General features: G+C 37.6%; 3 protein-coding genes, 1 long non-coding RNA gene and 1 pseudogene across 8 annotated transcripts; 2 read left to right on the top strand and 3 right to left on the bottom strand.

Annotated features, from left to right (window-relative positions):
- Nucleotides 1-5,084: 5,084 nt before the first annotated feature.
- Nucleotides 5,085-7,464, bottom strand: LOC117619080. Of its 3 annotated transcripts, none has more exons than XM_034348903.1 (2): nucleotides 7,165-7,464; nucleotides 5,085-5,324 (listed from the first exon to the last, which is right to left on the bottom strand). In XM_034348903.1, exon 1 carries the CDS (start codon nucleotides 7,435-7,437, stop codon nucleotides 7,165-7,167), a length of 273 nt encoding a protein of 90 aa, XP_034204794.1. In that variant the 5' UTR covers nucleotides 7,438-7,464; the 3' UTR covers nucleotides 5,085-5,324. The 3 variants fall into 3 exon arrangements, with proteins under 3 accessions (XP_034204794.1, XP_034204795.1, XP_034204796.1); XM_034348904.1 differs by lacking the exon at nucleotides 5,085-5,324 and adding an exon at nucleotides 5,387-5,853; XM_034348905.1 differs by lacking the exon at nucleotides 5,085-5,324 and adding an exon at nucleotides 5,387-5,862.
- Nucleotides 7,465-8,797: 1,333 nt separating this feature from the next.
- On the top strand, nucleotides 8,798-14,915 carry LOC117618112 (annotated as a pseudogene).
- A 1,209-nt stretch (nucleotides 14,916-16,124) lies between these two features.
- On the bottom strand, nucleotides 16,125-17,684 carry LOC117618113. Its single transcript, XM_034347731.1, has one exon. The coding sequence runs from the start codon at nucleotides 17,682-17,684 to the stop codon at nucleotides 16,125-16,127; it is 1,560 nt and encodes a 519-aa protein (XP_034203622.1).
- Nucleotides 17,685-19,720: 2,036 nt separating this feature from the next.
- LOC117618114 lies at nucleotides 19,721-21,058 on the top strand. Its single transcript, XM_034347733.1, has one exon. It carries the CDS (start codon nucleotides 19,721-19,723, stop codon nucleotides 21,056-21,058), a length of 1,338 nt encoding a protein of 445 aa, XP_034203624.1.
- A 2,058-nt stretch (nucleotides 21,059-23,116) lies between these two features.
- LOC117617129 lies at nucleotides 23,117-24,662 on the bottom strand. 3 transcript variants are annotated; one of them, XR_004584285.1, is made up of 5 exons: nucleotides 24,350-24,662; nucleotides 24,178-24,225; nucleotides 23,967-23,988; nucleotides 23,813-23,849; nucleotides 23,117-23,252 (listed from the first exon to the last, which is right to left on the bottom strand). It is a non-coding gene; the product is annotated as an uncharacterized LOC117617129 (long non-coding RNA). The 3 variants fall into 3 exon arrangements; XR_004584286.1 differs by lacking the exon at nucleotides 23,813-23,849 and having other exon boundaries at nucleotides 24,350-24,661; XR_004584287.1 differs by lacking the exons at nucleotides 23,813-23,849; nucleotides 24,178-24,225 and having other exon boundaries at nucleotides 24,350-24,660.
- Nucleotides 24,663-25,207: the final 545 nt, after the last annotated feature.

Consider the following 25,207-nt stretch of genomic DNA (forward strand, 5'->3'; position numbering starts at 1 on the left):
TTGGTAGACTCAGAACTTATAATCATAGTTTCATTTTCACTAGACTCAGAGTTCCGTAACTCAAGGACTTTAATTAGATTGGTTTTTTCCTCATCTGTAATTTTCAGTTGTCGGATAGCATCTTTTACTTTACAATCATTTGCATAGTGACCATACTTTTGACATTTAAAACATTTTACTTTACTTTTGTCTTTATTTTTACCAGACTTAAAGCGAGCATCTTTCTTAAACCGAGGTGCTTTTGACCATCTTTTCTTAGGGGAATATTTCTTCTTTTTGTAAAATGCATCAGGCTCATTATTATATCGGAAAGATTTTCTATACCTGCTATAATTGCGTTTTTTACGAATATGACTCGGATAACTATTCTTGTTTCTTCTAGAGGGAGCTGTAGAGATTAAACCATATTGTTCACAAAAATTACCTAACTCATATTTGGCAGACGTTCGCTCAGACTGTATTTGCTTATTTAATTTCATATCTACGCACATTTTCATACCTTCTTGATTAATTGTACTTATAATATTACCATAAGTTAAACTATCATAATCTATATGTCCTAATTCATTACTTAAAACGGTGCGTATTTTATGTGCAAACAGATTAGGTAGACCATTTATAAATTTTTCTTTCCAAAAGGCTTGATTACTATCTTTTCTTAACATTACACGAGAAATAAAAACATCTTTATACCATCTAAAATCACTTAATTGTGGACATCTTAGATTACTCAATTGATCATGTATTCTAGACTGCGTATGGCTTGGTGTTCCTACAAAATGCTCAATTATGGTGTAAAGCAGTGTATTGACTCCATCTTCAGGGGTTCTGCCTATAGTTGTATCAAACAAAGGAAGACCATCTTCATTTAATTTGACAGCATGTATAATATTATTTCTAGACTCATTACTTAGATGTTTATCCCACCAAGAGCGTAGGGTTCCTGTAAATCCAGTTTCTAAAAGAGGAACTATCTCAGATTGTCTTAAATTATGATTTGCAATGTAAGTATTAGCAACCATTGACATGTGTGTAAGTTTATTCATTATTTCTTGCTCAGACAAACCATCTATATTCCATTCATACAATTTATCAGAGGAAACCGAAAATTGGCTTACATTATTTCTTTCTTCAAACTGAATATCAGGCGGTGTAGGTTTAGGATACCAATTCTTAGTTAGGCTAGTAGGATTAATTTTATTAGTTAATCTCTTAACTTTTAATTCAGATTCTAATTCTAGATTTTTAAATGCATTTTCTATCTTAGAAATGTTACTAGACTTTTCTGAATCATCTGTTTCTAGACTCATTTCAGAATCACTATTATTAAACAAGGAAGAAGAACCTAATACTTTAACACCAGATTTTTCAGTTTTAACAGGGGTTAATTGCTCAAGCATGCCTTCAATTTTCTGCATAGTAGTGGAAGTTTTTAGTGCATGTGTAGGTTTTAAATCTTGAAAACAGACTAAGGGTTTTTCTTTAGACTTAAGCTTCGGCTCAGAAGGGAGTAACTTATCAACTTTGGTTTCTATTTTATCTAATTGCTTTCCTATGACAACTAGACTTTGATTAGTATAATTGTTTTGTTCAACTAAACATTTATTAAGCTCATTACTAGGATCAGGTATCTTAAAGGGAGCAGCAGTTATGGTTTTAGTGCCAGCAGTTATCAAAATAGTTTCTACAGGAGGATGACTCAAGACTACTTCAGACTTATCCGATTTTACCCATTTTTCTTTAGTTATAGTTTTTAATTCATTATTAATATAACGCATTTCTACAAAATCAAGGTAATTAATTTCTACTTTAGCGGTTCTCATATAATCTTTCCAGGCTTGGTGTATTTCATTTCTTTTATTTCTATCAGGGATGGCTTTATGATAATTACTTCTACGGGACGAGTTAATAGGATCCAAAGTGTGTTTTTCTAATTTATCCCAATCTATTCTAAACGGCTTATCTCTTTTTAAAACATTTAAGCAATTATTTATATCATAAACATGTGCAGTAGCGATTTCACTAGCAAGAAAATCAGACTGTGTAGGCGAATCTTGTTTAGGCTCATTATTTTCAACTAGGGGAGGACCATAACAAGGATGACTCACTTGATCTTTTTTCTTTAAAGATGCAATTTTTAAATCGATTAAATCTTTTTCTATTTCTAAATCTCTAACTGTAGTAGAAGAAGAGGCAGAAGAATGACGTGCAGGTTCATGTCTTTTAGAAGGACTTGGTGTGGGCAACTGTTGTAAATGAACTGTGGACTTAGGTTGGTGCTGGAAATTAATTTTAACACTACCATCCATATATTGACGAATATAATCTAGATTATTTAAACTACGTTGTATAGGCATAGGTTGAGATTCCGTAACTAATGTCCAATCTGTAGGCAAAGTAATATCAGACCATTTAACAGTATGAGGAATTCTAATATTAGCATCAGGCGTACAACTTTGTATTAAAAGCGTTTGATCTTTAGGACTTTTATTTAAAGCTTGAAAATTCATATTAGTACCTGTAACTTTATAATAAATTCTGTAAACTAAGGCTAACGGTTGAGTACTAGGTAAAACATTATAACCAGATGTCTTAATATTCAAAGTTAATGTTTTCAGGATATGAGGATCATTAAGGCTAACAGTAAAGTCAGGATAGCAATCAAAATGTACAGGGCCATTGCAAAGACTAGACTCAATCATACCAAGAACACTATCATTAAAATCTGTAAATCTAGCATCACGCAAACATAGCAGAATAGAAGCTTGTAAACCTAATCTAGTTAAGGGTTTAACAGCAACTTGAACTAAACCGATATGCAAGAAATTATTACCATCATGCTTATGTTTCTTAATTGAATCTAAATTAAGTAATTGACAAGACTCATGTTCTTTACTCAAGGCATAAACTTGTTCTACGGTTTTAACATGTGTAGTGGAATTAAATGCAGTCATAGACCATTTTTTTCTGTATATATTATGACTAGGGACCTTAGGTATATTCCAATCTTTAAATTCTAGTTGTTCATTATTATTATTATACTCAAATTGTTCTTCATTTACAATCTCAGGAAGATTTCCTATATTGGTTCTAGAGCTACTAGAACTATAAGAATTTGTACGAAGGAAGCGACTCATTTTCACTCAAGAGGATGGAAGAGGAAGACTGAAGAAGAAGAAAGATAATAACTTCGATAGCTAACCTTTACCCAACAAGAAACTTAGCTGGAAATCCCGCCCTCCGCTCACGCCCACCGCTCGTGCCCTACCCCGGGACTTATCGTTTGGAAAGAGGACTCACTGTTTGGACCAGGGGGAAAACCAACAAGAAGCCCAAAGGATAAAAGAAAGATAAAGAAGAAATCAAAAGACTTCAACTCAGAAATCCTAAACCAGCCACTTGGGTTGGATGAGTTGCGACCTAAGACTAATTCTTACAACGCTTACGGCTCTGATACCAGAAAGGGAAGAAGGAGAGAAGGAGCAAAGCTATGCAAGATAATGTATACATTATAATAAAAATAATGAAATACATGAAAATAATATTCTTCATAACTTAATTTAAAATAAGTTCATTAAAAGTAAAACTTACAAAGTGCAAAGCTTACTCTCATCCTAAGGTTGTTCTTCAGAACATGATCTCTGAAAGAACATTTTGAAACTGAAAAAACTTCTGAAAAGAAAAGCTTGATTCTAGCTGAGGCTCAGGCCTCTATTTAAAGACAGAATGAAAGTAACTCAAGTTTACAAAAGGTAACTCAAGTAAATAAAAGTAACTCAGGTAACTTGCTTTAACTCTACTTTAACTCAGGTAACTTGTCTTAACTCTACTTTAACTCAGGTAACTTGTCTGTAGTAGTCTAATCTGAATTCAAATCATAGGCTTTATAGGCTTCGTCATAGGCATCATTAGGATCTTGACCATGCAGATAGTCAGCCCACCTAACAGGGCGCTCAGGGGTTGGCTGTGCAGGTTGGCAACTGGAGGAAGTCTCAGACTCAGCATCATCATCACCATCATGCATTTGGGAAGCACGGAGAAGGAGTTGTTGGGCTAAATCCTGTAACTCAGTCTTAGATTTACCTTCAACTGTAAGGATGGTATCCGAAGAAGACGAGGGCTCATGCTTGGGCTCAGAGGAACGAACAGGGACTTGGGGAAAATCTTTATAAACATAATCTGTAATACGATGGACTTCGAAACGATCCCACCATTTAACAAAGAATTGGCGGGAGAAAAAACGAGTCTCCCAATATATATATATATATATATATATATATATTATGAAAGTTTAAACTCAGTCCAGCCCACCCATCAAAGTCTGGCTAACAGGCCCACCAATAAAATAAAATAAAATATATATAATTGGGGTTTGGGTGGTTTGTCGCTGGTTTGTTTTGGTTTATAATATTTGCCATATGTCGCCCAGTTGTTTCAAACAGTAGCTAGCCGTCCGCATTCTCTATATTGTCTCTCACTCATTTGCATGCATCACTTGTGCTCTCTGGGAAGAACGCTCCGCCGCACAGGTCTCCCTCTCATTATCTATGTTTCGAATTAATTGATGTTATTTAGATATTAATATCTAAATTAATAAACCAAACACATATGAGGAGATATAAATGGTATTTAGATATTAATAAATCCCTATTGGTACACTGGCAAGTGATGTTAATGTTTTTTTGACGAATAAAATTTCTCGGTTTTTTGAATATAAGCGAGTAGATTTCTTACACACTATCAAGGTGTCATGGAGATGGCAGTTTGAACTTAAAACCATTGGTCTTCAAGTCAAGACTCTTTTTCCACTCGGACTTGACCTCGTTGCCAAACAAATCCCTATCATTTATTTGCTAAAAAAGTACTCAGAATACGTGGGTCTGCTTTATACCATAAAAAGCTCATGAAATATGAACTAGAAAGCTGCTTTTGATTTTATAAGAACAAAACTGAAAACAAAAATCCCTTTTGGTAACTAATGATATTTTTTTGGTGCAGCCAAATGAAATATTCAAACATTTCATCTGTAGAGAAGCGAATCAATGTAGAAATTAGTCGTCTACTGGGGAGTTTGTTTAACTTCATTTAACATAGAGCAAACCCAATCTAATTAATCAATCTTATTAACAGAAGAACTATCTTGGCACATTTTATGAAAATGTAGCATAGATTACAAGTTATACGAGTATGAAAGGAATTAAACGCACAACAAGATTCCATTTCGCATTGTCGTGCACATACATTTTACAATTTCAGTTCGGTAATCTGCGTAAAAGGGAGAGCAACTGAGAAGCGAAAAATATCTTCACTTCCTAAAGATAGGCCTGCATCATTTTGCACAAGAAACAATTTTAAGCTATGACATTCTTTTACAGGAAAAAAGAAATAAGCGAGAGATAATTTTGGATAAAGTCATTCCAAATTTAATTCCACGGCACAACCTAACATTAGAAGCATCAAAGCTTGGTATCTAACTATCAGGTCTGCTACCAACACTGGTATGAGATAAGAACCATGAAGTTTTTACAAAACCGTTAGCCGAATACACAAAGCTATGCTCATACAAGAAAACATAACCTAAATATCCTAATACATGGGGATGGGGTTGATTTGGTTCCATTACAAGATATCATAATAAACAACTACTAACAGCAGTTCAGAGAACAACAACTGTATAAACAAGCAAGGCCTCATACCGCAATAAAGTACACAGAACCAACAGTATACACCATAACCAAAACTACACAGGCAAAACTAAACATCCCTGACAATAGAACTTGGAAGATGCCAACTGCTAGAAAATCCTATGCAGAGAAGTCGATACGTTTCCCAGCGAACGAATATGCCAGTAGCCTGCATAGACTATAGAATCTTCAGATTTAATTGGACCATTCTCTTATATGGAAGTTTTTGGTAATCAAAGAATCTGATATATATATATATATATATATATATATATATATACTCAAACTCTTTGATATTCACTTGGAGCTATAACAATCCAACCAGTACGTGAGATCCAAACATTCAACTATCAAAAAAATTGGCATTGCATATTAAATAATATTTAGATATTAATGACTACTACGCAGGAAACAACAGGTAAGTACCATAGAACAAAATTTCCCCAAGTCATAAGATCACAAGATCAGTCCACAAGCTATCCTTCAGCATACCATCAATGATTTTGTAAAAGTTGCACTTATTAAAAATTCTACAAAAAAGCAAAAAAAAAAAAAAATGAAGCAAAATTGATTTAAATTATGAAAAAAATAAAAAATAAAAAAATAATTCAGCAAAGAAACAAAAAGAACTTGATCGGGTCAAAAAATCATACTAATATTTTTCTTTGCTACTAGAGTGTATCCTGTGAAGGAATCTATCTATTTCATGGTACTACTTCTATACCTAGGTTTTTGAGCAGTGTTTACTCTGTACAACTATAAACCATAGATAAAAGATGATAGATTTTCAGATAACAACATTATGAAACTTACTCAAGCATAAAATGAAGAATACCCTGAACAAAAATGATTCCAAACTACCAAAATTTCAGAATCCCAATATGATGCGTATATAACCAGTTTTCCAATACATTATCCTTCTGATTAGCAGGAAAAGATAGCCAGACCTCAATCAAGGTTATAGTCACAATTGTAGTTCTATTACAAACCCCGCACTCATATGTTCTTCACAAATTAACTCAAAATTCCTCTGAGTACCAGAACGGCCCCAAATTTAGCTCAACATGTTCCACTTAAGCACTCCCACAATTCTTGAAAGCAACTTACCTTATAAATAAGCAAATTATATGCTTCGACAGAAAAAAGAAGAAGCAAATTATATGCATAAACACATAAGAAACACTTTCCAAACAATCAAAAAGCAACCACCTCCTGCAATTTGAGGACTTAACCCAACTGGGTTACATTCAAAATTGCAGCACAACTACCAAATTACTCAACCACTGAATGCGTGTAAAATTTTTAAACATTAACGCAGCTAGCAAGCGATTTCCCTAAAAACAGAAGACATTCTGAACCAAAACACATGATAACCATTCGCCAAAAACTCGTAAACACATGGACTTTGAAGAACAAAACCCAACCGGTTCATCTTCTAACCTTCTAAATCTGTGAAGAGGAACCAGAAAAAGCGACTTACTCATTGGATGTACTTGGGTATTTCTCCTTTCCTTAAGAGGGAAAGAGAGTAGTGAGCAGCATCAATGAGGTCATCAATGTTGTGCAGGGACCTCTCCTCAGACGCCACCATGAAGATTGCGCGCGCCTCAGCTTTCTTGGCCAGCCTTGCTGCCAAATTCAGAGGCAAATCCGGTGAGTTGAGGCTTCTCAGAATTTGGCGATACAGTGAGAGAACGCGTCCTCTGTTTCTTGCCAAGTCCTCTGCCGTTGCCCATATCACACCCTTTCCCATTTCTCACTGCTCAGATTTCAAAGCCGTCAAATGCTTCGAGCTTTTTACTTCCCTAATGCCGGGCCGAGCCAGCCTAAAGCCTGGAGTGGGCCAGATCTGTTCTTTTTCTTTCTCTAAGTTGGGCTGGGCTGGGCTGCCTATTGAATTCCGATTCTCTATTTGTTCCCTTAATTTTGAATGGTTTAATATCATATTAATCTTTTTGCACGCGCTTTCGCACCTGTAAATTTTTTTTTTTTTAAATTTAATTTATTTTAGAATTAAAAAAGATAATGAGTAGTTGTGTTCCATAAAAATAAGATCCATTATCTGATTTTTCTTTTAATTTTAATATTTTTTTAAATACGAAAAAGTGTGAATTTACCATATTATCCTCATTTAATTAATAATTTCAATTCTTAATGTTTGCATTAACTAAGGGCATTTTCTGATATTTTGAATGTTTTACCATTCTTTGCCTTTTGCTTTATATATATATATATATATATATATATATATATACAAGGAGCCTATAATGAGCGGTTACAGTGAGAGGTTATAATGAGAGATCCTGAATAGCCTTTCGAATAAGTGCAGAGTTGTTATTAAATTGCTGGATTGAACTCCTTCATTGTAGAAGTTCCCTATAATATAATGTCGTATAAGCTTAATATCTTGGTTACTTCCACCAACCTTCGCAAGACTCCTATGTTGCATAGATACACCTTTTTTTTTTTGGCCAAGTTGAGCATTGGATGTGTTTGGATGCGGTAGTATTCATGGGTGTGAGTTTTCCGTCCTATCCCTTCCTAACTTTGGAAAAAAAAAACAAAAAACAAAAAAGCAAAATTCTCAACCACTCACTATGAAAGAAAGAAAATGTTAAAATACGAGCAATCACCACAATTTATCATAACTGTCAAAAGGAGCAAGTGTTTATGTGAGCCAGTTAGAATAGTATACTCATTCCCTTTACCATGTTTAATGAGATTGTGAGTGGGCCCCACTTAATGGAATCTCAGTAACAAACTCCCACAAGTTCCAGTCCCTTCTCCTACCCTTGCGTATAAATTCCATCTCTACCAGTTCTTGAATTTGTGACTCTTCTTAATTTGGGGGCTCTACCATTCTGATACAAATAGGTTACAGCTAGGTTAATAAGGCTAATAGTAATTATGACATTAATTTGCAGGAGCCTAATTTCTCTGCCTTTCATATTCATGTTCTTACGTTTAATTCTGATCTTTTGGTTACAGTGGAAATGCTTTAGAAAGGCAAACAAAGCCATAATAAGAAAAGGCTGCTACTTTGAAGACAAAGTAGGGAAATCAACTACAAGAATGTATGAAGACACAGTAGGCTGCAACTTTGATCCAACTCCATGCCAGAATCTGCAGAAACTGTGCTCAGCGTCAACCCTCTACCCCCGCCACCACAAGTTCTCATGCCTTCTCCTTCAGAGACTCACAAAAACAACTACTTTGCTATTGCAAAAAACTTGAGACTCTCCATTCAAGAGATCTCTAACCCTCGTCAGCAAGATCATCATGCTGCCATGGAAATTGAGCTCCAAAATGAACTTGGGTTCAATCCATACAATAGCAATACTGACCAGAACAACAATAGCAGCCATTTGCTTTCCTTTGTGCAACAAACCAATTGGGACACCGCCGGAGGGGTGGACACACCGCCAAGGACAGTGTCTTCAGTTTTTTATGACCCACTTTTGCATTTGAACCTGCCTCCGCAGCCACCATTGCACAGGGAATTGTATCAGTCTTTGTTTAGTAGTGGTGGGGATGAGAGAGAGGAGATTGGATAATTGGTGGATTTAGCTTTATGCTCATACACTCTAAATGTGAAGAGGGGAAATACAATGTAACAGACTAAAGAAATGACATTTTTGGAGATGTGAAGTTCGAAGGCTACACAGAGCTCCTACACAAACTTACTTGAAACAAACTTTAATAAGATTGATACTCTTGATACTATACACACTTGATACACATATGATACACACATTCCATACAGCGGATACGCTGCCTAGTCAAACAATATGGGTAGAATATTTTTCAGGTTATATTTCATTCTCCAAAAGAAGGTATTTATAGTACAAGGATGTAACCCTAGTAGGGTCAAACTAAGAAACAAGAAAAAAACCTAATTACACAATATTTGTACAAAAAGGAAAGAAATATAATCATAATAAACTAGGAAATAAATATCCTAATTAAACTAGGATCTCGCTAACACTCCCTCTCAAGTTGGAGCAAAGATGTCACGCATGCCCAACTTGTCAAGCGAGTTGAGAAATACCGTAGTAGACACAGCTTTCGTAAGAACATCTGCCAGTTGATACTCGGATGATATAAACGGAAAAGAAATAATTTTAGCATCCAACTTCTCTTTAACAAAATGTTGATCAACCTCCACGTGCTTTGTACAATCATGTTGCATAGGGTCATGCTCAATTGCAATTGCAGTTTTATTATCACAATACAAATCCATGGGTTTCCAAGGTCCAAACCCAAGATATCTTAACAATCTTCTGAACCATTGTAACTCGCACATACCTTGAGCCATCCCACAGTACTCGGCCTCGGCACTAGACCTAGATACCACCTTTTGCTTTTTACTCCTCCAAGTAACAAGATTACCACCAACAAATGTGAAATACCCAGACGTAGAACGTCTATCAGTGACTGAACCACCCCAATCAGCATCCGTATAACCTTCCACATTTGTATGACCATACTTGCAAAACATTAACTCCTTTTCAAGAGTTACTTTCAGATACCTCAAGATGCGCATCACAGCACCCATATGATCTTCACTAGGAGAATACATAAACTGACTCACTACACTCACTGCATATGTAATATCAGGACGTGTATGAGATAAATAAATAAATTTCCCCACAAGTCGTTGATAACGCTCTTTATCTGTAGGGACTTGATCATGGTACAACCCCAACTTATGATTCTATTCACTAGGTGTATCAATTGCTTTACAATATAACATTCCAGTCTCTGCAAGTAAATCCAAAATATACTTTCTTTGAGACAAAAAATACCATGTTTAGATCTGGCAACTTCAATCCCAAGAAAGTACTTCAAAACACCCAATGACTTCATCTCAAATTCGGAAGCCAGATACTTACGAAGATCTTGCATTTTTGTCTGATCAGCTCCAGTCACAATCATATTATCAACATAAATAATTAAATATGTCAATTTACCTTTATGACGCTTTAAAAACAAAGTATGGTCTGAGTTACTCTGCATATACCCAAATTTCTTTATAGATGTTGCAAATCTCTCAAACCACGCCCTTGGAGACTGCTTTAATCTATATAAAGACTTTTGTAGCTTACACACAACACCCTCCTTAGAGGTTACAGGAATACCAGGAGAGAGATCCATGTAAATCTCCTTCTTGAGGTCACCATGTAGAAACGCATTTTTGACATCGAATTGTAATAAGAGCCAGTCGCGGTTAACAGCCAAGGACAATAGTACACGCGCAGCATTGAGCTTTGTCACTGGAGCAAAAGTCTCCAAATAATCCACTCCATAGGTCTGAGTATAACCCTTTGCTACCAATCTAGCCTTGTAACGGTCAATCAAACCATCAACTTTATGCTTCAAAGTAAACACTCATCTGCATCTAACAGCTTTCTTCCTTCGTGGCAAAGGAACTAAATCCCATGTTTTATTCTTATTCATGGCATCCATTTCAACATTCATGGCATCCATCAATTTGGGGTTAGATAAAGCATCCTGCAACTTAGTTGACACACATACACTAGATAATTGACACAAATATGATGCATATAACTTAGACAAACGATAAGTTGACACATAATGGCTAATGAGATATCAGGAGAATATTGTACTTTAGGTTTCCCAAGAGAGGTTCGTGGGGGTAACTGATAAGTTGATACAGATAGATCATTAGAAATTACCTCACTTGATTCACTATCACGAGTATATTGGGGCACTGGCAGTGCAGATGAGGGGTATTGCATTGAACTCATCCATACAAGAATTATTGTCATTATTTTCAGCTACAAGTGAGTGGTCACTAGCTTCAGTGTGACCGGTCGTTTCGACACCGAGAGTACCTGCTTCATCTCCAGATATAGGCGACTAGTCAAGTTCCAAAAGGTGATAAGTCATTTCTTTTTCACAGGGACCACAAGTTTCATCTTCGGATATGGGCGACCGGTCACTTGCTTCAGTGAAACAGGTCGTTTCCTTCCCAAGAGCAGTATCTTCAAACACATCATTCTCCAATACAGGACTCTCCAATTCACTCCCCATCTCCCCCTAAATTGGAGAGGATGGAGAGACATAATAGGGTACTTCTTCATGGAAAGTCACGTCCAAAGTAACATGCACCTTCTAGATAGGTGGATGATAGCACTTATAACCTTTATGAGTAGAAGAATAACCAATAAAGACACATCACAGAGCACAAGAATCAAGTTTACTCCGTTGATGAGAGTAGACATGAACATAGACAACACACCTAAAAACTTTAGGGGGCAACTTGGAGACTGAGATAGGGGAAACATGGTTACCAAACGCATCACGTGGAGTCTTGAAATCAAGAACCTGGTTAGGAGTACGATTAATCAAATATGCAACAGGTAAAACAGCATACCCCCAAAGATGATGGGGAACATACATGTCCAACATAATGGAGCGGGTTACTTCAAGTAATTAACGATTCTTGTGTTCAGACACACCATTATGCTGAGAAGTAAATGAGGTTGTCATTTGGTGAATAATACCTTGAGCACGGAAGAAATATGCCAAAGTGTTATTCACATATTCACCTCCGTTATCAGTCTGGAATACTTTGACCCGAGCATGAAACTGAGTAGACACCATATACAGAACTCTGGAAGGATGGAAGAAACATCATGTTTATTTTTCAGCAAGAAAACCCAAGTGAGTCGGGTACAATCATCAATAAATGTGACGAACCAACGAAATTCGTTTGAAGTAACTCGAGCCAGACCCCACACATCAGAATACACTAAATCAAAAGGCTTTGCAGCTTTACTGTCACTCAAAGGAAACACAGTGCGATGACTCTTGGCCAAAATACATGTCTCACACTTAATACTGGCTCATCACAAGAGCGAAATAAAGATGGAAACAGACGCTTAAGGTAGCCAAATGACGGGTGTCCCAAGCGACGATTGCATAACTAAATTTGCTGTTTGTCTTTGACACTGCAACTTTGAACAGTATTAACGACACGATCACGGCCTGGTGCAGAAGGCAATGTCAAATAATATAACCCCTTTATCTGCCAATCGTCTCGTGAGTCTTGAGATCCTGAAAAAAGCAATGCGTAGGATAGAAAGTAATAGAAGCATTAAGTGTATCAAGTAATCGACCAACATATAACAAATTACAATGGATATTTGGAACTAGTAATGCACGAGACAATCACAGAGTAGGAGTGAGAGAGATTGTGCCCTCACCAGTAATTAGAGAGGGCAAGCCATTAGCACTAGTTATGTATGGGTCACGGGTGTTACTAGGCAACTCATCAAAAAATTTAGCATCATAAGACATATGATCAGAAGCACCAGTGTCAATTATCCAAGTATTGGAGCCCGTACCTGAAATAGAATCAGAAACACACAAATTTGCAGATGCAGTAGCAACAACACCGACAATGGAGTTATCACCCATGATTGCAACATAAACTCAACAGATCATGGCAGAGTATACAACAAAACACAGCAGATGCACAAATACAGCAGACGCACATATACAGCAGACGCATGAAGACAGGCACGAACACAGCGGAGTATATAGCGGAACACAACAAAAGGCACAAATACGGCAGATGCACGAAGACAGGAATGACACGAACACAGTAGAGACACGAACACTACAACACAACACACAAACCCAAGAGGGCACACACGACACATGTAGAGAAAAAAAAAATGGGGATAGAACATGGGTGGACACAGCACACAGGTCACCGGAAAAGTAGGCTCTGATACTAAGTCAAACAATATGGGTATAATATTTTTCAGGTTGTATTTCATTCTCCAAAAGAAGGTATTTATAGTATAAGGATGTAACCCTAGTAGGGTCAAACTAGGAAACAAGATAAAAACCTAATAACACAATATCTGTACAAAAAGGAAAGAAATATAATCCTAATAAACTAGGAAATAAATATCCTAATAAACTAGGATCTCGCTAACATTTATAGGCCATAATATTAACTCAGCATTAAATATAACCATAACCACTATATCCACTAAATCTCACTTCTACTTCAACTCATAAACTAGACATAATAGCTAAACCCTTTAGATTCTAACTTTTTATTTCCTTAACTCCTGACCTTTGAAATTACCCCAACATGGAGGAGTGGTTTACTCAGATGGGATTAATAATGGGAGGCAATTTGAGAATGGGGTGTTGGAGTTCTCCAGAGAAATGGGTTCTATTGGAAGAGGAAGAGAAGTCGAAAGGACCAAAGACTTTGCCACTGAGAAGCAGAGGAGAGTCCAGTTGAATGGCAAGTACAGTGCCTTAAGGGATTTGGTTCCAAACCCAACAAAGGTATATACTTCAAATTCAAAATTTCACATCCTATCACTGCAAAAATATATGCTACTGAATTTGATTAAATTTCACGAAAAATTGCATATTATTTGTTTTGAAGTTTTAATTGGGTAATGATTTCATGAATAACAGTGTGTGACATTTTGATATCCAAGTTATTGGCTTGGTAGTTTCCCAAGTTTTTCTCTTTTTTTGGCTGGATAATTATATATTTTGCTGAATTAATGTTTGTCTTTTGGTCTTTGGGGAACAATTAATTGGAGGAAAGACTGATAGGGCATCAATTGTGAGATATGCAATTTATTATATAAAGGAGCTTCTGGGGTTAGTGGAAGAGCTGAAAATATAGCTGGTGGAGAAGAAAAGGTGTGGGAGAGAGAGGCACCAGACTGAACAAGATGGTTTTGCTGGCGATTGTGAGAGCTGTAAGCCTCTTGGCGACCCTCAGGATCAGTCCTACAACAATGGCTCTCTGAGGAGCTCATGGCTTCAGAGGAAATACAAGGACACTGAGGTCGTTATCCGCATTATCGATGATGAAGTTAGTATCAAGCTGGTTCAGACGAAGAAGATCAATTCGTTGCTATATGTGTCGAAGCTTCTTGATGAGCTGTAGCTTGACTCCACCATGCTGAAGGTGGACACATTGGCAATTCCTACAGCTTCTTGTTAAACACCAAGGTTGGTAGTAATTAATCTTATACTTCTTTTTCTTTCTTATAGTCTTCATCAATTACTTCACGCAGGTGGTGTGGTCTTTAATTAATTAGGGTTTACTTTTCATTTGTACAGATGCATGAAGGGTCTTTTTTGTATGCAAAAGCTATAGGTGACAAGCTCATTGAGGTTCTGGACGGACAATATGCAGCAGTTCCACCTACCAGTAGTTATTAGGGAGGCATGAGTAGTTCTTCCTTGGGTTATATACCAAGTGTTTTTATATTAATAGATACTTTCGTAAAATGCATTATGTTTTAGGGGCCTCTGTGCGCAGCACAGCCCGCACACCCTATGGGTCAGGCCTGATGTCTGCCTGCAAAGGGTGCTGAGACAAATGAGAATTTGTGGATGTGTGTATTTGTTATTGCAGATGCTTGAGACTCATAAAGGGTGATCTAATTGTATTTTCAATTGCATTGTTCAAATTGTATTTTAATTTATATAGGGTGATCTCGTTTGCACATTGTTCATATTCGAAGATATCAGTCAACTTCAGTCAATCTGTAATCCGTCAATTTTAGCCTCACATTGGAACAATTTGTAAACCGCAGGGGTCAAATTTGATGCAATTGAAACAAAGGGACAAAAGTGAAACTTTGCGAAAACTACAGGGACTAAAAACGTATTTCTCCTTTGCAAATTAGTTTTCTGTTAGCTAGGCAAAGTGGATTTGATTTGATGCGTTCAGAGTATATCAGCCCATGCTATTACCTTTTATGAGGATTTCTACCAAATGCTCAGCTCATGCCATTATCTTTTATAGTGATTTCCGTCACATGCTTAGCCACATATATATTGTCAAATAGGTCGACCTATTTTAGGGGTTACCCAACACGTATATCGAAAAGCTTTGAACAAAAAAAAAAAAAAAAAAAATCAATGCTATCCAATGAAATGAGAGATTTTTTAGGGTCCTCGGTCATGTGTTTATTTTTCTCGTTCAAATGATTACTTACGTAATAAGAGAGATAAACATATGGTTGTATGCATTGAATACCATTGCAGATTTTCTCGTTCTAACACTACACAAGAAAAACCAACAACAGCCACACATATCTGTAGCAGAGGATAAATGGATAAAAATCCTATCCGAATCCGGTAACATAATTAGTAAAAATCTTATATATTCATGTGAATTAGGTTGTTAGCCACGAACTCCAACTAGTTGAGTGTAAATCATTTTATTATTTATTATATGTTTTAGGTAAAAAGTTGTGTATCTATATATATAAAAGCAAAAGATAAAAAATAATAAAACATTTAAAATACCAAAAAATGCATCTTACATAATAAGGGTGGGATCACCTATCTATGAGAGTATTTTACAAAGTTTTATTTATTTTGAAAATGAAACTAAACATAATTAAGCTGCATGCAAACTGATCATCCCAGCCTTTCTTCCTTGGTATTGTACTTGAAGTTGAAGGCATTGATACCGCTGTAAAAACCATCGTCCAAGTCGTTTGTGACATGCACCTGGCCGTTGCTACGAGTGTCCTGACGAGAGTAGGAGAACGGGACGTCACATGAAGCGGTCGTGGCCAGCAGCCTCACCTTCAGCACACTCTTTGCCGGCACATCAACCACGCACACAGTCTCCACTTCAGTTTGGTAGGCCTCGGTCTCTCCCCACTGGACATCTCCTTTAAACCCATCCGAAAATTCAACCTTATTCAATCCGCCTTCGCGTGTCGCGATTCTCGGAACGCCTGGAGCTTCAATGGTGGTTTTGAGCTTCATCGAGTAAATTCTGTTGATATCATTCCAACTGCAACTACTCAGCCTCTTGTACAACAACTTTAGGGTTACAGTGGTGGTTTCTTGGGTGAAGTTGACGGCCTCTGCGGTGGCGATTTCGAAGTCAGTTTGGTAATTGTAGGTCCTGGCGTGGTCAAGGCGATACTTGACTTTGTATATGGTCCTTGACTTAACAGGCTCTTCCACCTTGAGATGAGAGTATATGGAGAGATTAGGGACGTTGGCACTGAGAGCACATATCCCGCTCGCATATCTCTTGCAGTAATTGTTGTTCCCAACGTTAATGAGAGCTATGGTTTTGTCGTAAAGCTTGATCGCCTTATACAACGTGTCTTTATAGTTTTTGTCTCTGGCGGTCGGGTTAAATGCGTCCGCCCAGATCCACTCTTCCTTGGCGAGTCTCCAATATCTTTCGAAAAAAATATTCTTTATTTGTAGGGTTCCGTCCGCGTTCATGAAGATCTCGTTCGCCACACCTGGATCATTAATATCATTACCGTGGAACATGAGGTTTGGTCCATCGGCATCGTCGTCGTCCTCGTGGTAGTCGCTCATTTGGGCGGTGATGTAGTTGTCATCATCGCCCTTGAACACCACGTGTTTCGGCAAAATCACCAGCGATTCCCAATTGACGACAGTGCACACATCCCGGGACTCTAGGTTGTTCGGATCTTCTGTGGTAGAGTTTGAGCCTCCGAAAAGTACTAGCGCATCCGAATCGTTGTGCAAGCAAGTGTAGCGTCCGAGCTGGACGTGGCGAAATTGGACTACCTGACTGTCCTCCTCAAGGTCATCTTCAGCTTTTTCGTCCGGTTTATTGTCGTCGTCTTCGTCGTCTATTGGATCTACGTAGACCGGCTCGAACAAGGTACATGAGGGTTTGGATTGGTCTTCCTCCGGTTCGTCTGCTCCTGCAACAATCAAAACATCGCTTTGGAACTTATCCATGCCATTGACGCTTACCCAGTATTTATTGTTGTAACAGCATCTAATGTGGACAAATCCCTTGTTCTCGGTACTCTTTGCCATCTCCACTTCGTACTTTGCGTAATGGCTCCCGGCCTCTTCTCCGGTGAATTTGAGAAACCCGGCGGGGGCGTCCTCCTCTCCATCTTCTGTTTTTAGGTGGCGCAAGTACTTTTTGTTGTGGTTTGATTTCACCACCACAAACCTTGGCAATGTCATGTTCTCTATTTCTGTGTATATCTCAATAGATCCCTAGTGTGCATGCAGCATCTTATTTATAACGAAAAGCCCACACCGTCAATATTTATAACAAGGGCAAAATTAGAAGAGATGGCTTCATGCATGGGCATACTGAAGGCAGTGATTTAGTTTCTCACATTACTCGAATAAAACTTTTTCGGCAGATGGGATGTCTGCAGACCATGAAATCATGTAGTGAAGTCCCATGCCGATCGACGCTTTTGTTGGGCTGTTTTTGTATATATATAGAAAATTTGGCACCAGTTTCTTTCAATTAAAGTGTTGGAAGAAAATAAAACTTAAGGGAGGACTAAGTCAGTTTTTTTGTTGTTGCCAAAGTTAGGAAGAGAGAGGGGTAAAACTCACACACACGGGTACTATGTTGTTTGAACTCATGACCTGGAAGCACACCAAAGACTTGAACCGATCCAACGAACACCCCATTTCCATTAGTAAATTCAGATGGTGAAGGATTTGATCCATCGACAAGCTTCCAGAGGTCATGACCGATAAGGAACGAATTGATTTGTCGGAGACAGAGAAGATAATTGGAGGAGTCAAGTTTGAGGAAGTGGGAGGTGTTAGGGCCGGGAAGAGAGGAGGCCATGAGGATCGGAAAGAGAGATAGGGTGAGACTTCAAGGGAAGAATTGAAAGGCTGATGCCATGGAAAGGAAAATTTCCCGATGAATATTTCATTAGCATTGATACAGATTATATAAACACTTTAGTAGAGATACTTGAATGTCATTCTTCTTGTTTTCCTCAATAAAATTTATATAACACATTTCATTCTACTAGTAAAATTAATAGGCCATTCCATTTGTTCTTATTGGATGACAAATTTGTTTCATATTACATACGTCGTGTTTGTGTTATGTTGTGCCCTTTTTTATCTTCTTTGGGTCACCAAACTGATGCTAGCTAACTCATTTACAGTTCATTGGAATGATGAAAAAAACAAAAAACAAATAGAGAAATATAGAATTATAGAATTGCAAGATGCAAACACCAGAACGGCAAGAACTGTACATGAGGTACCTTGCCAGCTAGCAAACATGGGACGAGAATGCTTGCTATTCAATATTGTCCTGGTGAACGTTTACTCTTTGTTTTCACACATTAATACTTCCTCATCTATGTTATCCAATCTTGTTTCGACCCAAAAAAAAAAAAATTTATCAAATCTTGTATTGGTTCCGTTTTCTTTTGTTTTACGGAAAGAGTTCAATTACAAACAGAAATCACACGGGCACACAAGCTCGAAAATATTAAAAAAAAAATAGAAGGGGAACAATTCAAAGGCAACTCACGCAAGGGCGGAAGGAGGAATTTTGCAATAGGTGGGTTGGCTAAAGTTATTAGCTTAAAATTTAATAATCATATTTTTTTTGTACTTACAGTTTCTATAGTATTTCTAGAAATAAAAAGTATACATTAAATTATATAAACCATGCTAATTCATAGCTCTATTGATTAATTCCTAATAATCTTTAACATAAAACAAATAAATATTAAATGCCACCAACAAGTACATCATTAAAATGAAAGTGTGTTCAACAATATAATTGAAATTGTACAAATTAATGTGTATTTTAATTGATGCCCAACAATTAAATTCATAAAGAATTAGACTTTTTTGAAAGTCACGTCCTCAAAGAGGGAGCGTACCAAGATAATATCATGCACAAGCAGTTTAATACTCCGAGGGATGGAAGCTGCAGGATTGACACCGTGGATAATAAGCATAGAATCAACTTCTATCATCCTTTTACTCCATCCATTGTGAACATGATAAGCCAAACCATCTCGCAAAGCAAGGCATTCAGCCACAACGATAGCAAAGCAAGGCATATATAATTCTTTTCTTTAACCTTAAAAATATGAGATGCCGTGATGTCGGTGTGAGCTTACTTTATTCTCTCAACTTAAAAATGAGATGCCTTGATGTCATGAGATCATGACGTCACGAGGCCATGCTCATTTTTCTGATAAATAACATATCAAAGACACAGAATGTATCTTGCACACAGACAAAGAAGGGAGCAAATGCCAACTCTACCAAGGTTTGTGGTGGTGACATCAAACACAAACGGGAAATACTTGCGGTACATAGATGAAGACATCAAGAACGATGTGCCAGCAGGGTATCTTAAGTTCTCTGGACAAGAGGCAGGGAGCCAATACGCGAAGTTTGAAGTGGAGATGGCAAAGAGTAGGTGCAATGAGGGGCTTGTCCACATCAAGTGTTGTTACAACAACAAATACTGGGTAAGGCGTCGGCCTGATAGCTACTTGATCGCTGCTGTGGCTGATGAACCAGTAGAAGACAAATCTAAGTACTCGTGTACCTTGTTCGAGCCGGTGTACATAAATGATGATTTCCTAGTCGGCGATGATAAAAGCACAAACCATATACTGGTGCTCCGATTCCGCCATACCGGACGTGGAGAGTACCTAACCATTTATAAGGCCAATGACAGGCCAGCGCTAAGTGGAGGTTTGTTCGTAGGAGATAAAGACCCTAACCCCAAGTTGTTCGATGTGTTCACTGTCACCGATTGGGAATCTCTGTTCATGATGCTTCCCAAACATGTGGCGTTCAAGGGCCACAATGCCAACTTGCTCGGCACCCGCTTGAGCGAGGTCTTCGCCAGCGCCGATGGAGGCCTTTCCTATTCCTCGGGAAAATTGTGGAGGCTGACCAAGGGCTATTGGATCTGCCTTGACGCAGATAACTCAACCAGCATCAAGAGATTTCCCGTCACTGAAAAAATGACAAGCGACTACTCAGAAGCCTACAACGAGGAGGCGAAAGAGCTTGGAGTTTCAAAGGAGATCCATAACGTCACTTTCCGCCTCTGGGACGCCATGATGTACAACAAGAAGGTTGTCCAAATTGTCATGGGAGAGGCGGTTAACCGTACCGAAGAAACTCAAACTGTCGAGCTGAAGCTCTCGTATAAAAAAACTAGGAGCGGAAGCTTGAAGTCCAGCGTGTTCAAGTTGGGTGTCCAAAGAAACGTTGACGGTGAGGTTCCAGTCATCGCAGACAACGGAAAGATCGTGGTTGATGAGTTTGCAGAATCAGTGGAGAGGAGAAAAACCGGGACAGCCACAACATTCACATGTAATGTAAACGAGGTTGCTGTTTATAAGGTTGTGCTGACGGCAATGGCTGTGGTGAAGGTGAGGCTTCTAGCGACCAGGGCTTCTTACGATGTTCCCTTCTCCTATACGCAGCGCGAAACTCTTGCTGACGGGAAAATAATTACCAACGACATGGATGATGGGGTTTACTGTGGCACCAATACCTTCAACTTCAAGTTGGAGACCACAGAAGAAAAGCTTTAAAATTTCACCAGTCAGCCAATACACTGTAATTCCCGCAGACTACCCTCACATACAGCTATAGAATACGGATTGTCGAATGTCTTCAAAAACCTGTTGTGAGCTTAATAAAACTTTCTTCTTCTTCTTCTTCTTTCTTGAATTTGACTGTTCCCGAATTAAATTAACAAGAAAAAAAAAAAGGAAATATCATAAATTAAAAGAAGTTTTCAATGGGATTACTTGTACATTGCTTGGATTTATTTCCAGCTCAATAAATCAGAGGGAAACTGGTCAAAAAATGTTTTCTATTTAGACTGTCTTAATTAAGGTCCTATTTATAGACCTCCTCCGTCAGGCGACTTTCCATCGGCCAACAATCATTGTTCTTTAAAATTAGGTGCAGACGACACCATTCCATACTCAGGCCCAACACCTTTGGACTCCATCAAGGACGAATAAGGAAAGACATGCCCATTGTCAAATAGAGTCATGTGTGTGTAACGTGACCACTATTTTGCTGCAGTTTTACCACCTAGAGAATTGCTATCCACAATCGCTCAAAAGCAATTGTGAGGATCATCGCGCGTATACACCAGCTAGAATGCTACAAGTGTATCTCACTTTTCAAAGAAATAAATGAGTTTCTATTAGAGAATTTATCAAAAATAGCCAAAACTTATCACATATAATGTAAACGAGGTTGCTGTTTATAAGGTTGTGGTGACGGCAATGGCTGCGGTGAATGTGAGGCTTCTAGCGACCAAGGCTTCTTACGATGTTCCCTTCTCCTATACGGAGCGCGAAACTCTTGCTGACGGGAAAATAATAACGACATGGATGATGGTGTTTACTGTGGCACCAATACCTTCAACTTCAAGTTCGAGACCACAGAATAAAAGATTTGACATTTCACCAGTCAGCCAATACATTGTAATTCCCGCAGACTACCCTCACATATAGCTATAGAATATGGATTGTCAAAAAGAGTCACGTGTATGTAACATGACCACATTTTGTTGCAGTTTTACCACCTAGAGAATTGCTATCCACAATTACTCAAAAGCTACTGTGAGGATGTCTCCCGTATACCAGAGCCGGTTCTGGATTTTTTAAGGACTAGGGCAAATTTTCTCAAGTTGACAGGACCCGTCCAGGAATTTCTCTGGAAACCGAAGCGGACTCCATCTTTGTTCCGACATCATCCCGATGCCGGGCCCACTTACTAAAAACCGAAACTCTCTACCAAAATTTTGGCAGAGTCTCCCGGTAAATTAAGCAAACCCAACAAAAATTTCAACCTGCAACATACATTAAATAATCCCAACCAACAACATACTTTCATAATACAACAAAACACACTAAATGGCCTCCGGCCTCACAGGAAAAATCTACCATGGGCGATAACATAGCATCTATTGAATTTAGTTTACAAGAAATTACTCAAATCCTAACTAGGAAATTTCATAGTTCGAGCCTCGTACACCACTTGTACGCTTCCTGGAGCGACTACTGGCTGGGGGCGCAAAACAGAAAACATGTGAGTGGACAAAAACAAGATTTGGAGTTAAAACAACATAGTAACCCCACCGTATAAAAGTAATGCTCAAGGCATGCAGATTCACAATTCATAATGTAATTGCTCAAAATATATTTCATTAAAACTAGGCCTGGGCACGGTTCGGGTCGGGTCAAATTTTGACTGACCCGTGGGCCGAACCGACCAATACTGCAGTTCTCGGGTTGGATCGGGTCAAAAATGAAACCCGAAGTTGGGCCGACCCGAACATACAAGGTTCGGTTCTGGTTTTTTGGTCGGTTCTGGGTTGAGCCCAAAATCTTTTTTTTTTTTTCTTTCCAAAAGCCCAATATTGTTGAATTTTCAAAAGCCCAATATTGTTTATTTTTTTAACAATACCAGTTTTTCAAGCAGCCCATCAATTAAAGGTTTTCCTTGCCCAAATTATGTAAATTCAACTATAACCTGTTTTTTTTTTTTTTTTTAAAAAAAGTATCTAAACTATCAAATTAAATTTCACAATCATCATAAAACTACGAAATTAAATTTTACAACCCATGACCAAAAAAAAAAAAAACGTAAAGCACCAAATATATTCACTTGTATCAGTTAAGGGAGCTGCAAACAAAACATGTTTTGCAGCTCCCATGGCTTCTCCATCATCATTGTTCCAATTCGACAAAGTGTCAAACCTGCATCCTGATCAAATATCACAACTATAGAATATCAGAGCAGGAAATGATTAGTTCAGCACAAAATGACAGAATCTAAACCTTTGAAAAACAAATATAGACCAGTCATTCAATCAATAAATAATTATTCAATAAAAAAACTAATTAACCCAAATATTAGCATTCATTCATCAATAAGATACTAACACAAACATGCTACATAAGGAAAAAAGGGAGAAAACAAATAAAAGAATGAATGCATTTAATCAACAACAAGTTAAGTAGATTCATGCCAAAAATACAGATTCAAGACAACTCAATTAAATAAATTGAAACAGATTCAAGGCTAACAATCGAACCTAAAATACACAGATAAAAAAATCAGAAATTAAATCTGAAAACAATAAAGAAAGCATCCAAACATAAACAAAACTAAATTCCATGTATGTCTACGTCTAGGAAAATGTAGTAATAGAGTGCAGAAGGGCAAAGCTAAGCCTGAATTTCATCTTTCAAATTGATGAAAACCACATTGCTAATTTATTCATAAATTTTATCACATCGAAATCAATTATATTAATACGATACCTCAGTCCAAAGACACAATTCGAGGCAATTCGGACCACTGTGATCATGTTACAAAGAACAAATTAGATAATTCACAACACTGAGTACAGAAAAATTGAACAGAGTATACAATGAAATCATTGACATGAAAATGTCATAGTATAAGAGTGCTTACCAGAAAGCTGCAACGCAACAATCTGCAGAACAAACAGAACACAGGAAGATTAAAATTGAAGGTCAGATCATATTCACATAAAGAAAGAAAATACCAAAAATCCATAGATCTAAAGTAAAGCCATGTGGAGCTGATGATTTAAAAATATATAATTCTAATTCTCCCATTCCTTTTAAGCCACACACAGAGATTGAGATAGAAATATTTATACCTTCAATTTTGCCTATTAATCCAAACCCACAGAGACTAAGCACAACAACTGCAAAATTAAGAAAAAATTGCGTTAATTTCAACAGAATACCAAAATTTCGAAACCCTAATAATCTACTAAATTAGGGAAAATGAAAACAACTAAGAATCCAAACCAAATACATACAAATTACCTTAGAATGAACCAGAGCCCTCCAAAATTTACAAGGATTCGCTCCAAAAACCAATGATATTGGATTGATGTTTGGTTAGGTTTGGAGAAAGAGAATGAGTCTCGCGTCTCTAAGAGACTTAAAGATGTGACTAAGAGAGAGAGAGAGAGAGAGAGAGAGCGAGTGCGATAGAGACGAGTTGAGGAGAGACAGAGAGACGGAGAGAGCGCGCGATAGAGATGGCGGCCGATGAGGTAGGGTTAGTCTCAGATCGGGAGAGAAATAGTGTAGGGTTTCGTGAGTGAGAGATGATACAGAGTGAGTCTGAGAGGGTTAGTGAAAAAATAATAAATTAAAACTTGAGAGAGGTTCTGATATAGTGCAAGCAAACCCACCCAAAGTTCTTATTTAAGCCAATGAGACAACGCCATGTGTCAAATGTTTATATAATTAAATAATAGTCGGTTCGGGTCAGGTCCAACGGTTTAAAAAATTTTGGACCCGAAGCCTGAACCGAAGTCAACGGTTCGGTTCAGGTCCAGCGTTGACTTTTTCGGTTTGGTCAAAAAAACCTTATTTTTCGGTTTGGTTTGGTTTGGTTCGGTCGGTTTGATCGGTTTATCGGTTTTTATGCCCACCCCTAATTAAAACTCTTTAAAAACCCAAATCACTTCATCCATAAACCACATTCTTACAATCTTGCTACTCTTGCCAAAGCACTGATAAACTCTAATTTCTTCACTCTCCCAACTATAGATATACATATATATATATATAAATAAAACTATACAATATACTCATTACACTACCTAGGTACTGGGGAAACAATCCAACCGGGGGATCATTTAACTAGCCCGCAGGATTTTCAGGTGCTATCCT

Source organism: Prunus dulcis, chromosome 2 (genome assembly GCF_902201215.1).
Source record: "Prunus dulcis chromosome 2, ALMONDv2, whole genome shotgun sequence".
NCBI lineage: Eukaryota > Viridiplantae > Streptophyta > Magnoliopsida > Rosales > Rosaceae > Prunus > Prunus dulcis.